At 36.9% G+C, this 18,801-nt stretch overlaps 1 protein-coding gene across 3 annotated transcripts in view; it reads right to left on the bottom strand.

The window, feature by feature from the left end:
* Positions 1 to 8,791: 8,791 nt before the first annotated feature.
* The window catches only part of LOC106062801 (SUN domain-containing ossification factor-like), a 60,362-nt gene continuing 50,352 nt past the window's right edge, over positions 8,792 to 18,801 (bottom strand). For all 3 annotated transcript variants that reach the window (XM_056040290.1, XM_056040291.1, XM_056040292.1), the window contains 7 exons: positions 17,159 to 17,374; positions 16,557 to 16,714; positions 15,646 to 15,757; positions 15,230 to 15,334; positions 14,213 to 14,471; positions 13,388 to 13,452; positions 8,792 to 12,557 (listed from right to left, as the gene is read on the bottom strand). In XM_056040290.1, the coding sequence (XP_055896265.1) occupies positions 11,121 to 12,557; positions 13,388 to 13,452; positions 14,213 to 14,471; positions 15,230 to 15,334; positions 15,646 to 15,757; positions 16,557 to 16,714; positions 17,159 to 17,374 (2,352 nt within the window). In that variant the 3' untranslated portion in view covers positions 8,792 to 11,120. The remainder of the gene's footprint in view (positions 12,558 to 13,387; positions 13,453 to 14,212; positions 14,472 to 15,229; positions 15,335 to 15,645; positions 15,758 to 16,556; positions 16,715 to 17,158; positions 17,375 to 18,801) is intronic.

Genomic DNA, 18,801 nt, shown 5'->3' with positions numbered 1-18,801 from the left:
CTTCTTGAGCCAAATTTAGTCTTTTTCAATTTCGGCAGGTGACTAGTCACTGCACTTTATTAATAGAGCTCAGTCACTGGTAGAAATTTGTAACCTCTCTTGGCTACGCTCTTGGAAATAGGTGACTGTAGTTTGCTTTAGATTGTATATCGAAAAGGGAAGTTTCATCGTCAAAATCATCTGTTGGGGGGTTTTAAACTAAAAAAATCTCTGGAGTTTTTTTTAACAAATTAAAAACCCCATTTAGCTAAGCTCATAGAGTTTGGTGAGTGTAGTTTTGATTTCCCAAACTTTTTTGACTCGTAGACCCCTTGCCATGTTTTCTGGTTTTCGGTAGACCCCCCCCCCCCAATATAGGAATTTGTTCTATGAAGTAGTCCTTCAAACATTAAATATTAATTAATTAATTAATTTGCCTTAAGTATCATTGTAAAAGTTTTCGCAAAGAGCAGTTTCTCATGTATTTCTTGATCTTTCACGTGTGGCTCAAATATTGGGTCCGCGGAACTGTTTTCACTAACAGAAGGGGCGAAGGCGAGTAACTGGCACCAAAACCAGTAAGCTTTGATCAGAAATGGCTCAATAGCCCTTGGCTTGCTACCCACCTAACAGATGGAAAACTGAATTCAAAACTTTGCTGCCTTGCAACTATACTCAAACATGGAAAAGGTTTTGTGATTACACCCTGAAGAAAAATAAGGAGCCGGCAACCCTTAGGTAGTTTGCAGCACACAGCGCTACACCCTGTCAGAACAGAACCTATGACGCTCTTGATCCAAAACTGTAAACTGGGTATATGTCGTTTGCAAAGAATTACATAAGAAGCTTTTAATTTTGTAACTCATACAACTGGTGTATTGTTGCTTAAAGAAATTCTTTTAATAATATCAGACTGGTAAATTCAATGTTTTATCTATAGTGTTTTCTGTATTTTGCTGTAAGTAAAGAGATTTTTTAAGACGCTCACAAACCACCATCTTCTCTATATGATGTCGAAGAGAGATTTTCTTGGTCTATTATGAACTTTATCTTTGACTGTTTGAAAGTTTTTCAAATCTGTATATATTTTGTCAGGGTGGCATTGTCTCAAATGATCAACCAGCGTAATTGGTTTCATATCACCATTAAGGGACAGTTAGGTAACCGCTTGTTCGACAAGGAAGGAACGAATCTCAATTTTAAATAATCTAATAATGTACATTTCTTTTTGTTAAACATCAGTTACATGTAGACAAAATGAAGCTCTTTAAATAAGTCTTGAAATTAAATACAACAAGTTTCTTTTCGAATGACAGGATAAATATTTAAAGGATTAATTGAGATGTAAATCATGTATTAGTGTTTGAAAGAATTATATTAATGGCATAGACAAATTAAGTTACGACTTGCTAGGCTTAAAAAATCTATTATCGTAGACCCCCGTGGGCATCTCATAGACCCCCAATTTATTTTTTCACTTTCGTAGACCCCTAGGAAGTCTTCGTAGACCCCTGGGGGTCTATATAGACCACTTTGGGAATCACTGATTTAGACTAATATTGAAGAGGGGGTTTTCAACCTCAAAACTCTCTGTAAGGGGATTTTAAACCCAAAACCACCTGGAGGGGTTTTAAACTTTAAAAAAAAAACATCTGGAGAAAGGGGGTTTAAACTCAAAACCCTTTTATAATTGGCTACGCTCAAAGATTTTTAATCTGTAATTTACTTTTTTTTTATATTGAAGAGGTATTATTTAGCATCAAAACCCCGATGAAGGGGGGTTTAAACTCAAAAACCTCTTTGGCTACGCTCATAGCATTTTGATTGTGTAATTGGCTCTTTTTTTTTTTATAGAATAGGTATTTTTTAGCTTCAAACCCCGCTGAAAGGGGGTTTAAACATAAAAAAACATTTGGTTACGCTCAAAGATTTTTGAGTAATTTGCTTTTTTTTATGTTGAAGAGGTATTTTTTAGCTTCAAACCCTGCTTTGGCTACTCTCATAGAATTTTGAAAGTGTAATTTGCTTTTTTTATATTGAAGAGGGGGGTTTATCTTAAATTTCGGAGGGGGATTTAAAACCAAAATCTTCCTTAGCTATGCTCTTGAAATTCGGGGATTGTCGTTTGCATTATTTTTATTTGTTTTATAGAAGAGGGGGATTTAACTGCAAAACCCCCTAGTAAGGGGTTTTAAACTAAAAATCCTTTTGGCTGCGCTGGGGCAAGTGATGGTTTAGTATTAAAATCTCACCTAAAATAAACAAAATCAAAGCAAAAAATCAGTCACTTAATTCCGCCCCCCCCCTGCGGAGGGGGATTTCATTTCGGTGGGGGGGTTGAACCCCAAGCCCCCTGGCTACTCCCATGCGGTATATATGGGCTAGACCCCCCCCCACTCGCCGCCGCCGAATTCTAGGATGTAAATCACACAATTTTTTTTTTTTTTTTATATTTCATTTCAGCCAAATTTTTAGAAATATTTCGCCCCCCCCCCCTCTAGTATGTTGGCCGATTTGGTGGGGTGCGGAGGGGGCGATGGCATCAATCCTATCCCCACACCATAAATTTTCGAGTGGGGGGCAGTCCAATTTATTTGTAGAAATCACAGCTTGTTAACAGTTGTTAACAGAATCAATTAAATAGAATTAAAACTTGTTATTGATATTTTAACCGATCTTCATATTGTAATAACTTAAGTGAGGCAACTCAACGAGGACATAGACGTTTATTTACATAGAGACATGACAAACACAAAGGGCATCTGCCTTGAGTACAACATCTCCATATTGGCTTTCTACTTGGGCGGAAATCGTTAGTCTCTTCATGTCAACATCCTGTTCTAGTTTGGTTACTAGAAGTGCGCATCTCTGCACTAGCCTGGATGGTGGTGCGCATGGCAAAGTCATAACATTGCCCCCGTCTTAGCACTTTTCGTCCCGAAAAGAAACACTGCAGTGGAGCTTTGACAGTTCAGGTGGAGGTCGATCGGTGGGAACCACAGACGTTAGGGTACCTGTTGACCACGAGGCCATCTGCACAGTTTCCCGTGGTTGTCGCTTCCTCTTCTTCCAGATGGCAAGTCTACGCTTGAGGCGATATCGTGGTCGCTGCTTCGACCTCATGACGATAGTCACTGATGCCAGCCAGCTGACACAGGGAGAGTTAGTGGAGGTCAGGGTTGCCAGCCACGTAACACAAATGGATGTTGTGGCGATCACCGTAGATTCCAGGGTTGTTGTTCTAAGACGCTGAGTCAGCTGACCTTTTCCATGGACGTGTTGTGACACAGTTGTAGGCCCACAGCTAGCCATGGTTTCAGGCACATAGTCTTTCTCAGCTTCATCTGTAAGGTATGCCCATGAAGCATCCTTGTAATGTTCATCCACCGCTACATCAGGTTTCGCTGGAATTAATTCACAACCGTTCAAGTCACTCTCACTGATTGTGGGCAGAAGTACACATTTCTGTCAAGTTCAGATCTTGTAGCTGGGTTTCTTGGCATGGGCACTGTCCCCGCAGGACGCCGCATATACAGTTCAAGTCAATCGCCTGGATGCAGCTGCCTAGCATCGAGTTCTTTCTTATGCAGCTGCCAAAGTCCAATTCGTTGTTTCTGTCTCGGCCATTGTTGGGGCCCGTATTCGTAATTTCACCCGACGACATCCAAGGCAAGGAATCAGAAACGGTCTTCAGGCTTTCATGGTTTGAATTCTCGCCAAAGGTACTGACAGATAAACAGAGGTCTTTAAGGTCCACAGCAGAAAGCTTGGACGCAGACCCAACGTTGTCTTGATCTGTCCGGCTCATTGAGGTACTGGTAACAGGTACAACAGGAACAAATACTTCAGGCACATAACAGACTTCTCTTGTTTCTTCATTTGTTTCTTTCCTTTCGATTTGAAACATACCGTTCAGATCATAGCAGCAATCGGCGTCACGTTTCTCGCCTTGAAAGTCACCCGCAACAGACTTTCCCACAACACAGTCACAGACGGCGCTCCAATCCCCAGCGCCTCCATCACCACTGTTTGTGCAGCCACAGTCCTGACCAGGCAACTGCTCCTTCCCTAACGAGTTTATTCCTCCTTTTGCTTGCGACACAATGTTATCACTTTGGTCTATTTGGCCTTCTACTGGCTACACACTTTCATCTACTTTGTTCCACATCATGCTCCTCATCTTATTCCTAATCATGTTCAATTGTTCCTTTAATGCATCCCCACAGTCTTGGATCTTGCCCATTACATCAACAATCCCAGGCTCAATTTCAAATTGATAGGTCTCCGGATCTTCCTCAGAGCTTGCCGCAGACGAGCCGTGAGCATTTCCCTGCTACCGACAGGTAAACACAAAGGGCATCTGCCTTGAGTACAACATCTCCATATTGGCTCTCTACTTGGGCGGAAATCGTTAGTCTCTTAATGTCAACATCCGACTTGTTTAGTCACAGACAGTGCGCACCCTCTTTCTGCACTATCTTGGATGGCGGTGCGCATGGCAAAGTCATAACAATAGTATAAAGTTTTAACTTGATCCGAGAACGGGTGCTGGAGAAATAACGTGTGCAATTATCTAACGGGTCAAACCCCTCAGATTTTAGCCACATCTCAATATACTGTAAGATTGATTGCCCTTGTTTCAAACAAAACAATTACCAGTAGGCCTAATTGGTTTTGTGTTAAGTTTCAACTTGATCCGAGAATGGGCGTGGAAGAAATATCAGACAAAACGGATTATAATCTTTGTAAACAAAAAAAAAACGATAATTCTGTCCATAAATAAGGTTTAATATTGAATGCAGCTTGACAACAAAATATTTGTACATGAACATTTTTTTTTGTACAGTTAATACATCAGCGAATAATACAGACATTGCCAGGAATATTAAAACTATATACAAGTCAACAGTTAAAGTGAAGCAACATGAAGTAACAGCAAAACGATTGTGATTCTTCCAATTGGACCTCATTCACCAAAACCAACGGTCACGTGATAATATTGATAAAACAACGAAAAAAAAAACTGTAACGCGATAACCATTGTTGATTAGAATTAGATCGTAATTTGTATAGAAGAGATAGAGAGCGCGTGTCTCAATGTTGTTTGTTTACGATTGGTGAATGGGGTCCATTATAATCCACAAGAGATGATACGCCTTTGCACGGCAGCAGGGCCGGCCTTAGGCATAGGCAAACTAGACAGCCGCCTAGGGGTCCGATCGGAGGGGCACAGGACTCAATTTTCGGAGAAGAAACAGCGAAACTTGTGTCCACTATTAATGTCGGAGTACACCAGGTTTTAAATAAATTTCGTAATTTTTTTTTTCGCTGTTTATTTTTTATTTTTCTATTTCCATTTGGGGGCCACCTAATTCACTTCGCCCAGGGCCTCCAGTTATCTACCCTGATGGTAGAGAAACACAGTTCACAGATAAAAGAGTTGGTCACATGGAGACCATCCTATTCAATTTAGCACGAGTTTTATACAAATAAAGACCTAGCAGTAACATAGAAGTAGATAATTACTGAAATGCAACCTACACTTTCTAATTTTGTAAAGTGGTTTTGAAGTGGTTTTACTGTTAAGAGTATTAATACAGCCGATGACTTGATCTCTATCAAACACACTCCTAAAAACTTCAAATCTGAACACGTTGTGTATAGAGCTAGGTCTAGCATTCATTTAAACTGAAAGAAATATATTTTGAATCTATATGAGACATATGAAGCATATATTGCTATTGAAGGGGGTCACTTTTAATCAGCTTAGAAATATACACATACAGATGGGAACTGGAAACTAAATAATGGATTGGAATATGTTTTGTAAAATGTTTGACATGTTTCGGATGTTCCTTCAGAGTTGAAGATAATTACTTCCTAGTCCAAACCTCCCGCAGGACGACGGGGGATGGGAGCGGGCAGGGTTTGAACCCGGGACCATCGATAAATCTGAACGGTAGACAGGATGACACATGGCTAAGATAATTTTTTGACCTTCTGTCCTTGAATTATGTCTGGTTGGGTCAGAAATTAATAAAAAAAATCTCTACGTAAAAAAAAAAAGATTACTACCGTATTTTTGTTTTGTTTTTTTAAAGAAAGGTAAGATCTTTGTAATAGGCACAAAGAAAAAAAAAAGGCTTGCTAATCTGATCAGTGTTATAGTCTTTGCCTGGTACCTGAGTTAGTATCTACTAGAACTACCACATTACTTTATACCTATATACCTGGCATCGAATCTGGTCGTTAGGGAACAGTGCTGTGGCATACTCTCTAGACAGAGGTCTACGACTCTAGATTTGTGATTGTCTTACCACAAAAAGACTTCCCAACATCACATAACCAATAGTCACACAAAAAGAATGGAATATAGTTTGAAGAAGCACGAGAAGTAAGTGAGAGAAGTAAGTGAACCTTTTGACGGGAAAATACAAAGAAAACAAAACTCTGAACTGAAATAAAAACAATATCTCAAGAGAGAGAGAGAGAGAAATAAGTTGATCTTATTGGCCTGAATGGTCTGCATACATACAAGTCTGTTATACCCGTGAGAGCAGTCTGTTAGAGTAGTCTGTTAGAGCAGTCTGTTAGAGTAGTCTGTCAGAGCAGTCTGTTAGAGTAGTCTGTCAGAGCAGTCTGTTAGAGTAGTCTGTCAGAGCAGTCTGTCAGAGAAGTCTGTTCTTAATTAAACTTATATACATCAGTGGGAAAAGACAAGCCAAGGTCTGGATTAGGAAACTCATTTTTTTTTCTTCTAAATTTCTATGTATCTCAAGTGCAAGCAAGCTGATAGATGAAAGATTCAAACAAATATAGAATTAATCATTTCCTTTTCAATTATGAGCTAATTTCAAATGTCCTAAAAATGTATAAATTTTTTAAAAAATTAATTATTTTTTAATGCTTTCTCTGTGCAATACGCTTCTTTGAAATGACCCAGAATGCTCATCCATAACCTAGCACACCCCTTTATCTTAAGAATGGTCACCAATGACAATTAGCATTTTATCTCTGCAAGTTTTTATGTATAGAAATGTCTGGTTTTATTGTTAAAACATGGGATCAAAGAAATTTTTTTTTTAATCAAGAAACTTAATTAGAAAGTGTGAAAGAAGAAAGACAATTAACTTGAAATTGAATGAAACTCTATGCCAAGTGAAAGAAATGTTATAATCTATGATCGAACTTGATGGAACCGAGTACTTACAACTACATCAATAAAGACAGAAAAGTGAAACCAAAAAAAATTTTTTTTTAAAATTTGATAAGAACCAATAACAAATAACCAAACAATAAATACCAGCACGATAAAAGTCCAGTATACCAATGAAACAAGAAATGCCAATAAAGTATTACGATGTCACTATACGAGTTGTTTACAATATTTTTATAATTCAAAAAAAAAATACAGTTAACCAAGGCAGATGATTAAAACGCTGTTACAATGTATATAATATGTCAACCATTACGATGATTAGTAGCATAGGGTGGAATACATTGGAGTATATTTATATGAACAACAAAAAATCCACTTGGATGCAGATCTAGATGGGTCAGGATATTGACTTGGGTGTTATCAACTCTCCTGTTATGAGACACCTCATGGGGAGAACTTGTTGGATCAGGACATTGACTTGGGTGGTGGTCAACTCTCCTGTTATGAGACACCTCATGGGGAGAAGTAAAAAGTTGATTGTACTGAGCCATACACAGTTCATCCACCTGTTCAGTGAGTCAGAAAGGTGCCATTCTCTCTTTTCTTTAAAACACAACAAGGGCATTCAGGTAACAGCATTTTCAACTTGACTCTCCCCTTACCCCCCCCCCCCCCCCCCAAATCAGGTGTCTGCCACTTGTACTGTTCAGAAATGTTGGATTCCAAACCAAACTCTATTCTCATTTCTTTTAGGTCTACTCCAAACATTCGTTTGTATGTTTCAAGCCCTATTATTTTTTAGTTTTACAAGCTCCAAATGGCTATGACCAATGAGGAAACAGATAAATATAGGATGACAATCTCTCAAGCTAGCAATACATCACTACTAAGGTAACAGCACAATAGGTGGGAGCATGCTTGAATAATGAATTTTGGTAGATATTGATCAAATATAATTGCCTGACCAAAAAAAAATAAAAATAAACAAAATTAACTCTGGCAAAACCTGTAAATAAATAAATGACAATTTGGTTTCCTAGAAGCCTATTTAATTTAAATTAGTATGGGCTCCATTTCACTTCATTGGATGTTTTTTTTTTAGGTCATGTGACCTTTTTATTTGGTGAGTTCTGACCTGCAGCACAAAGTCAGGGACTAAATCCCATAGGAAAAGTACAAATGGAGAAATCTGATTCTACTTTTAATCCAATTAAAAAAAACATTCAATGCAATGTATAGGACACAAGCCAGTGGTGAGTTTCTGGGAATTATTTGGTTCAAATGGTCAATTGTTCATTTTAAAAAGAAATAAATACAAATTTCAATGTGATAGCAACATAAATGATGGCTTACAATACTGTATAGTAGTTTTAACAACAGCAATAACTGTCATTGAACTCATAATGCAAGTTTAAGTTCAAGTTTAAACTATTAAGCTTAATTAAGGTAAAGCAAAATTCTATCAATGGTAGGTCAATGAACCAGTTTATCAGAAGAGGAAAAAAAAAATACAGACAATTTCAAACTTAAATGTTAAAGCTTAAAAGGTAATGGCATCAAAATATTTCTAAGTGATTATCTACTCAAAATGTAATTTCTATAAATCTAATACCACTTTACTTTATGTTTAAAGAAATCTAATTTTAAGATATCTTTTATTTTCTATATCCATATTGTTGCAACTTGTCTATTTTTAAGCCATCATAAAACAAGATCCAGAAAAAAAGACAAATTATTTCAATACTGGATCAATGAATAAAAAAAAATTTACCATCTAATGTTAATATGCATAATGTATTTAAACAAGCAAAGAGCAACAATTCTTCATTCAAGTGGCTTACTTTCACTTATTCAGCGGTTTTCCCACACAGACGCAAAAAAAAGGAACATATTTTCAGCCTCCCTAGACAGCCAAAAGTTTTGTGTATTTACATAATGCTGGAACACAGACAAAAAAAAGCACCCGTACTCTGAATGTGTGTCTAGAAGTCTCTCTAATGCTGTCACAAGTCTTCTAGGGTAATGCACATGAGAAAAGGCTAGGATAAATAATTGGAATCAAAAGTGCCTGAAAAAAATAAAATGTACCTAGCCAATGATATGAATGTGGGCCTATGAAAAAAAAGAAAAAAAGTAAAGTTCCCCTTTCAGACCTTGTGGTATATAGGGCAGACGATGTAAAGGTCATCTGTTTCTTTGGCCTACGGTTAAAAAGGGTGTCATGTGGCCAGCACAACGACCACTGCCTTTACTTTTCCCCAACTAATGCCAAGCGCTTTACCGCTCAGCCACTGCACCTCCAATGTAGGCCTAAAAACTCAGCTAAACTTTTTTTTTAAACTTATCGTTTTCTACCTAATCAAACTGACTAGCATTGTCTCACTATAAAATAATTTACTCAACAAAAAGGAATCAAATTAAAGACGTGAGAAAAACAAATCTGATAACCTTTCTTTATCTTCAACTCTGCAGTGACTTAACAGGTCAATGCTTGTGAGTCTGTCTGGTCCTCTTCCATATACTGTCCCCTTAGTAATGACAAGAGACCTCTGAGATGGATGCAGGAGATGAAATCTAGACAACGTTGCTCTTAGCTTGGACCAAATTGCACAAATTTGTAAATGAGATAAAACTGGATGCTATGTACAAAGATCACCATGGAGTTCAAATTGCCCATGTTAAGGCCACACATCAATGAAATAATATCAAGGGCTTCATGAAACAAGACAACACTATTAGAATGCATTGTTATACATTCCCATGAAATGTTTACACACACTGAATACAAAACAACATATTAAAGCTTGTAGATAAAAGTTATTCTCAACCAAAGGAATCTGGGCATTTAAACAAAATGCTTTTTTTTTTTTTTTCCACTGAACTCCTATTTTATTGGACGAGACTTCTTATTGTACGCTTCCGAATGACATCATTTAAATTTGCTTTTTCAGTTAATAGGACACTTACTCTTAAGGTCCTTGATAGTGTCAATAATAAAAAACTTACAGGACTAATGATATGGAAATGAAAAGTCCAAACCTAGAATTTTGAAAAAATTATATTTTAATTTTTTTTTTATTAAGTGGCACTACTTATTAAAATTTTTTGCTGATGCTCAGATGTTAAAGTTTGGAAGATACTGTCCTGAGCCATTATGTTTAATCTTCTACTCGTAGCTTTTGAATTATATTTAGGTTTACATTGGAAAGTTTTCTATTTGATTAAGGGTTTCAGGGTTAGGACTTTATTCTCATAACCACCTCTTACTTAGCTACATTACTTAAAGAGTTCATCTTTTAAATCAGCCCATCAGAAGCATCGTATGATGAGATGGTCATTCAGAGGGGAAAAATAAAACAATGCAATGGTCATTTAGAGAGAAAAAAATAAAACAATGCAATGGTCAATCAGAAGGAAAACAAAAAACTACACAGATAATTATCCACTGCCTTTTTTTGTAACCTAACATCTTTCTGCTTTTCATAGACATCTTTCTTTTATAATCATAAGTAAGCTAGCCATTCATTGGCTTTCATTCTAATTAAAATGTCCCTTAAAATCAAACATTTTGTAAAACATGCTTATGAATAAATACAATTTAGTACAAAATGCAAATAAAAAAAACAACATAAAATCCTTAGTCATGCGACCACTTCGTTTTTAATGTCCAAGTAATCCTAACTAATCTTCATCATATGGAAAAAAAAATGTGGTTCTAAAAAAGCATTACAACTTAGAGTTATAACTGAATTGAAATGCTGATTGAAACAAAATAACTTTCGGAGATAATAGAAATAATACAAGGAATATTTTGAAAATTTACCGAAACATTTGAATAATTTAAAGCCACATTTCAGAAATGAGATTGCCTTAAATAGTTAAAGATTATGTCATTGAAAGCTCCATAATAAACATTTTCTAGTCTATGAAAAAAAAATGTTTGTCCATATCTTCTTACTCCGTAGGATGCTGTATCCCACAGTTAAGATTTTCTAAATGGATTTGTTAATTTGCTGATGGAAGATTTCTTAGTTTGTGAGGGCATTGAAGGCTTTGTCCCCTGTGGCAGACTTGAAGAAGATGATTTGAATAAAACTTTTGGATTCTCTTGCTTTTGGTGAGGATCTTTTTCCATGCTCTTGCTGGCTCCATGGGGTAAGTTGCCCAGTGGACTTTTGCTTTTGTGAGACTGCTGAACAGTGGGGATTTTTTTTTCGGTACCATTGGCAACATGGTTGGTGCCCTGGATGGGATGCTGGCCAGCGGTGTGGTCTGAAGTGCTGGATTTATTGGAATGATGTTCAACAGATTTGTTCTTATGTGTCTCTTTCATGCTCAGGGTTGATAAAGCCGGAAGGGTGGATGGAGGTGGAAGGTGCAATTCAGGGTCGTGATCAGAAGGTAGAGAGCCAGTGTCTTTGGAATGAGGACTAGATACAACAGAAGAAGCAGACGAGACAGTGGATGAAAGAGAAGACTGTCGGGAGTGACCAGAAACCGCACTAGACAAAACATTGTGAGTCAACGTAGAAGGACAGAGAATGACCGCGGGGATTGGCTGGATGTCCATGGAAACAGGGTAATGTGAGTACAAGGTCATCCTCTGCGGCTCCCTGCCTTTGGGACAGCCAGCATGGTGTGGGGAATTATCAATGCAACCTGGGCAGAATGCCTCTCTCCTTTCAGAGCATGACGGACAGGAAGTATGGCGATCAATGGCATCTTTATTTGGACTGCTGAGAAACCTGAACCTGTTCTCGTGAAGATAGTTCTCAGCCAAAAAGAACTCCTGGCCAATGTTGGGATTGACGAAATCTGAAGCACGCCTGGTCTCATCCAGACTAGAGTGCTTTCCCTTTAAAGTCTTGAGGTGAGGTTTAGCCCTCTGACCACAATTATCACAGCCACTATCAGATAACTTGCTCATTTTATTCTTATGATACAGGGGTTGCATGAAATCTTGACTCTGAAATTTGTCCTCTTCTACACCAACTCCTCCGCTGAAAGACTTACGCTGAAGAAATGCACGTGATTTAGACTGAACATCATGAGTGCATGAGAGGTCATCATGGGAATAGTCAGGATACACATGCTGGCTTTCCACTTTACAGCTTCTTGCGAAATGCTGCTTGTTCCCTGTGTCTGTTCTAAAAGTTAAACCCAATTCTTTTATATCTAAGGACTGTTGAGAATCCTCTTCTAAACCATCACACTGATCAGATGCCAGAACCTTTCTGCGGTGTGATCTAAGGTCAAAAGAGCTGTCAACTGGGGTTCCCTCATTGGTGCCAAACAAAACCCCAGCAGATGATGAAAAGCTTGAAGGCTGTAGAGGTTTGACAATAGCCTGAGTGTTAGCACTCACAGTTTGTTCATCAACTAGCGGTTTGCATTTTTTCTTCTTCTTTTTCTTGGTAATCTGAAAAATATACACAGAATTAGTTACAAAGCTTGGACAGTTTTAAGTTAATTAAGCTCATTTAAGTTAAATGGTCCATGTCATTTCAGACTATTTCACTAGATGTCTATTAGGACATCAAGATATCTAAAGTGATTACAAATGATGATTTATATAGTGCCACAATTCATGCTATCTTAACGTTCACTTTCAGGATATTTGCTGTCCTATATTAAATTCATGAATATTCGTGAGAGATATTTCACTGATAGCTGTTTAAGCTCAAGAAACTGTTTATACCCAAAGAAACTCAACTCAGGTGGATTTAAATACCCAAGAAACAATTCAAACACAAAATTAAATGTAATATCACTGTGCAGTATAGTCACTCATTTATCAATGCTGACCATGTTTTCATTAACAAAAAAACACATTGATATAAATTATATATTTATCTATCACTAAATAGAAGGGTAAGTTACTTCAGACATACCAAATGAAAGGGCAGTTAATTCAGGAGTACTAAATGAAAGGGCGGTTAATTCAGGAGTACTAAATGAAAGGGCAGTTAATTCAGGAGTACTAAATGAAAGAGTAGTTACTTTAGAGGTAATTATTTCAGGGATACTAAATGAAGGGGTAGTTACTTTAGGAGCAGTTTCTTCAGGGGTAGTTACTTCAAGGGTACTAAATGAAGGTGTAGTTACTTCAGTGGTACAAAATGAAGGGATACTTAATTCAGTGGTACTAAATGAAGGTTACTTCAGTGGTACTAAATGAAGGTTACTTCAGTGGTACTAAATGAAGGGGTACCTCAGAGGTAATAAATGGACTAATAAAATGAAACTTACTGGAGGAGCAGCTGACTGAAATGTTTTATGTAAATCACCAACGTCTTCAATTTTACCTGTGTTAGCTGGAAACATAATGAAAAAAAAAGTTTACATCTACCTCCAAACAATTTGAATGAAAACTAAATTAAAAGTTTAGAATTTTCGTACATTGTTTCTATTATGGTGCATACATCAAGTCACATGAGCTGATAGACTTAGCCACTTTTCATGCTCTGCCTCACCACAGCATACGTATGAACCCAGACAGCAATAAAAGTTGAATTTTTTTTAATTGAAAATGTGCAAATACATTACAGTCTTATATTCACAAGAGAAAGGATGAAATAATGAAAGCAGACTGCTGTGTTAATGTTACTAAATTTATAGAAATAGTCATGTAATATAAAAAAAACAACAACTAAAAATAATTATTTGTTTCATTATTTTGTAACTATAACTCAAGTTAGGGAAATTGCAATATTAAGTTACTGTATAAAGAAGTTTTGCATAATGAGCCTAACTTCATTACAGCCTATTATATATATAGTTTGTACGTCCATCGTGGTTCAATGATGACCTCTTTTGTTGAGGGGGGTTGAGGGCTTTGCACTGAGGTTTTGTGCCTCCTCGTGTGTCTGGTGAGACCTATGTTACTCTGTTTGCAAAGCTTTCTTACATTAAAATATCAGCTAGCACAAGTGCACAAAATGACTTATGCACATTTGAAAAGCTAGTTTAAGCAAGTATATTAATTAAGTGAAATACCCAAATCCTTTTAAGAATCATGAACTGAAAATTATATTTCACCTCGTATTTAGTAGTTAAGACACTGAAGACATTTACCTAAATTTGTATCACTTTTTTGTCTCTTCAGAGCTGTCATGGACTTGCTGGAGTCAATAGCTAGACCAGGTCCTGTGTCAGAATTCCTTCTCTGCCGGACAGAGCTTTCCATGGTGGGCTGTTTGGGCATAGTGTCCAGTAAGAACTGGTGGTCACTGTAGGCCAGAGACTGCTTGGAGCGGCCACGGATGGTGAATACCAGCATCCACAAGATGAGTCCAACTTGAAAGAATATCATAAGGCACTGGCCATCTCCAACCTGTGAAGAGAAATGTATTTTTATTGTCTAGTAAATGTGTTCAACTATTAATAACTAATATTTGAACAAATAGCCTATTTACAGAAGAAAAAAAAAATTTGCATGAAAAGTATAGGCTTAAGTTTGAATGTTCTCAACATTTTACAATAGGTATTATTTAGGTATTAATATTTATTTATAAAGGGTTTAGGCTAGAAGAAAGAAATGAAAGCGTTTATGTTTAGGTATTGTTAGGCAACTTTTCTTGTGCAGATAAGTCTAAACGGAGGTAACATTTAATTAACCAAACCATTTAACACAGGCAAAAGACCAACGATGCAGAAAATAATCGACACTGGTGAACAATGTCAAACAAGAAATTTACTACATTATGAAAAGAACTGTCGAATGTCACTAAGTTAGATATCTACTCCAGAAACTAAAGCCGACCTCTCTAAGAGTATTCTGTGTTTACTTTCGTTACACTTTAAATTCTAGTTTTGTTTTTAAAAGTAGTGTCAATGTTTCTAAAGTCAAAAATTTACAAATGAAACAAAAAACTTTTCGTGCCCTGTTCCTAATAGTACCCTAACAGTATTTATCGTTTTTAAGAATTTAAGCTAGAAGTAAGAAATTAAAGCTGTACTTGTATGTCAACCAACGAGCACTGCTGGTGATGTTATGGATGGTACTTTAAAGTTTACATTTCTAATTAATTTCTTGATTCTTAACATACAACAAAAAACTATAACAAAATTATGAGATGTGTAGTTTCAAACCTTTTTATCCAGCATTTCCACTCTCAGCTGCAGTTCTTCAATAGTCTGGGTCAAGTTGACCACTTTCTGTTCCAGAACATCAATGTAGTCCTGCTGTCTGACACTCTAATGTATAGAGAAAATAACCTTTCAGTGTCATAAACTCTAATGTCTAGAGAATATAGAGATAAAGACTAGTAAAGCAGACATTCCCTGCCCTCACATGCCCACATAATATATTGGACCCTAGCGCACTTTGAATACTATAAGAGCATACAAAACATGCTATACAAAAGAAATAATTAGAAAACAAAAAACACAAAAAAAAAGTGAAAAGGCAGCAGGTACGAATTTAGTGGACCAATGGGCACCTAGTTTAAAACTCCTTGTCCCCAGGCACATTTCTAATGCTGAGAAGCAGGTCTCAAAACACTCACCTTGTCTTCCGACTGGGCCACAAAGACATTCAGACGTTTCTCTGTCTTGTTCAGCAGTTTCATCATCTCCTCATTCTGCTGTTTGAAGACACGGCTCAGCTCCTCCAGGTATCTGAGAGCACAGAGAGCAAAAGTTATTGATGTCACACCTGCCTGTAGAACTTCACATGGATTAGAGGGCCAGAGACACTGTGAGATCTTTGATATTGAAATTACAATTACAGCCCTTTGAAACCATAAACCATATCCTCTTTGAATGCCCCCTCCTTAATCCACCTTAGGCAGACCCTACTTCCACTACAGCCCAACATAACCAACACCCTGTATAGCAGTGCTGAACAACTGAAAAAAACAGCACACTTTTTTTCCTTGGCACAGTCTGCAAAAGAGCTCACAGCTCAGCAGCAATAAAGCTGGCTAGAAGAAGAAGAAGAAGAAATTACAGTTACACATCTAGACTAGTTTTTATTACAGAAAAGATGACACATGAAATACAAACTCTCTATATAAGAGACAGAAAGATAAAGACAAATAGTTGGGTGAATTTGGATAACAGCACTTTTCTTTCCTAGTGCATGAAACAGGTGGCCTGAATCAGCCAGAAAAAACAAATAACTTAAGAGTTTGTCTCTAATTTATTAACATGTACGACTAGAGGCACTCAAGGATCCCAAAATTAAAAATCCCAGTCTTCACCAGGATTCGAACCTGGGACCTTCAGTTAGGAAGCCAAGCAATTTACCACTCAGCAACCAGGCCTCCTATATGGATACATGTAGGAAGTATTTATTTTCTTCTGTGATAAAAGGTCTAAAATAAGATAACAAAAGATCTTCAATGTAACAGATATTGATCTAAAGTATTTACAAAGCTACTCTAATTAAATACAAATCTTGAATAGACTGCCTTACTTCTTTGTCATAGAAACATTCTGTTCAAGGGCAATAATCCTATTGTTAAGCTTCATAATAGAGTTGTCTCTCTTCCCCAAGGAAGGTATGCCAACTTTCACCAAGTCTATAGTCTTGATGGATTTTGAAACTTGTGAGGCATTTGCCAATTCCTCTTCCTGTGAATAAAGTCAAAGTAGAGCTGTGGCATTCTACAGTTTTCATCAGTTCAACAAGGTGACTAGCATCTCAAATCTACATGTCATCTTGTTCACTGGTACCACAGTTTAAAATGTTAGATTGTAAATAGTTGCCAAGCTTTGATGCATGGGAAAAATTCACAAGTGTTCCTTTTTTCTAAATCTTGTATATTGAGAGTCTTTATGATTCAATGTTCTATTTGAGTTTTATATTAATGACAAATATGTTATTGACATAAACATAAACCAATTGAATGGTAGAGCATACTCTAAAAGTGAAGTTTATAGTGATATGATATTTATATTATCTATTATTCTTTTCTTTTTTTAACAAGAATGAAAATAATTATGGAAATTAGTCTAAAGATTTAGACTAATTTGCTAACTGTTAACAGAAAACAAAAGCCACATTTTTTAACCAACCTGAGCTCTGCTGTGATCAAGCAATGTATTAGAAGCGATGCCCTCTTCTGAGGCGTTCACTTCCACAGATGATGATGGGATCCCTTGAGCAGACTCCTTCTGCTCTGGGGCTTCTGTGACTTTATCCTCTGGTTTTTCTATGGCAGTGGGCATTTCGAAACCTTGTGCTGGACCCTCTTGAGAGTCTTCAGCATTCAGAGTTGGAGATGGTGATACCTGAATGGCAAGAGCAAATAGCATTTGAAATACACATATAGGATGTCTAAAGCTAAAAAATGAAAAAGCTGTTACTATGTTTTTTAAATCTTGTCTAGTGAAAAAAGAAAAAAAAATTAAGTTGTTAAGTTGTTTATAATACAAGAAATGTGTGCCTGATGGGAAACAAAAGTATAATAAGCAATAGAAACAAGAATATAAAAAAAATATGGTTAAAACTTGATAAACTAGATTCTCAAGATGTGTGGCATGGCGCTCTGAATGGGACATGGAGGTGGAATGAATGTCATAGCCCCGTGTACACTTTTTAAAACAAGCAATAAAAAAAAAGAATACTATTTAAAAACAAAACGGAAAGAGCCACAAATTACAGCCATTTACTGAAAATTACAGGGTTAGCTCCCTTTCTGCTATATAAAACAAAATTAATTAGTTAGTATTAAATGATTAACTAACTGGTTAATACAGTGATGCCCAGCGTTATACGGCCTGCGGGCCATTTTAATTACGGACACTTGTGTCGTGGGACACATTAACAAAAAAAACAAAAATGAAATAGAGAATAGTTGCGATAGACCTTGCAGTCTATAGGACAGATGATGTGAAGGTCATCTATTTGTTTCTTTGACCCAAGGTTAACCAGGGTCTCATGTGGCCAGCACAACGACCAACCGCCTTTACTTTCCCCAACTAATGTACGGCACCCATTAGAATTGGGTGGACTCAGAGGCACCCAAAGATCCCGAAATTAAAATCACAGTCTTCGCCAGGATTCTTACTGGGACCTCGGTTCAGAAGCCAAGCGCTTTACCACTCAGCCACCGCGCCTCGAAATAGAGAATAAACCATCTTAAATTGTTTTATTACAATTTCCGTGGCTCCATTAGGCTTACATACACCCATAAGCTAATTACATAACAAGGATTTCAGGTGTCTTATAACTAAAAAAAGTCTTTCTACTAAAGGTTTCTGTAGACAACAAGGCGTAGAAATCTAGTAATTATTTCACAATCCGCTGCTCTGTCCTTTAGTTTAAAATGGAGATTTTCACCAACATCGTCCACTCATTTTGCAGTTGTCATGCCAGAAAGGCGGCACAGCTTTTTTTTCAGGACGATTGGATTCTATCACGTGGTAGCCAGCATTTTTTATACTCCATTTCTATTCTTTAAATGTGAGCAATTCTGTAGCCTCCAAGACAGCCGACTCATTTTCTTGACTTCTTGGTAAATATTTTTGTCAATCGCTTACTTCTAGGCGTAAATTAGCGCCACCATATTTTTGTAATGGTTTGTTTTAGAAAGACAATAGATTAGAATGAATTCCAAGAAAAAGTCCTAATAATGAGAAAATAATTTTTTTTCAACATTTTCATTTTTCTTTTATTTTCTACATTTTGTACCGATGTTTTGGCGGGCCAGTCGGAA

Source organism: Biomphalaria glabrata, chromosome 9, assembly GCF_947242115.1.
Source record: "Biomphalaria glabrata chromosome 9, xgBioGlab47.1, whole genome shotgun sequence".
Lineage (NCBI taxonomy): Eukaryota > Metazoa > Mollusca > Gastropoda > Planorbidae > Biomphalaria > Biomphalaria glabrata.
Note: the sequence above shows the minus strand (reverse complement) of the source record. Positions and strands in the feature narration are given on the sequence as shown.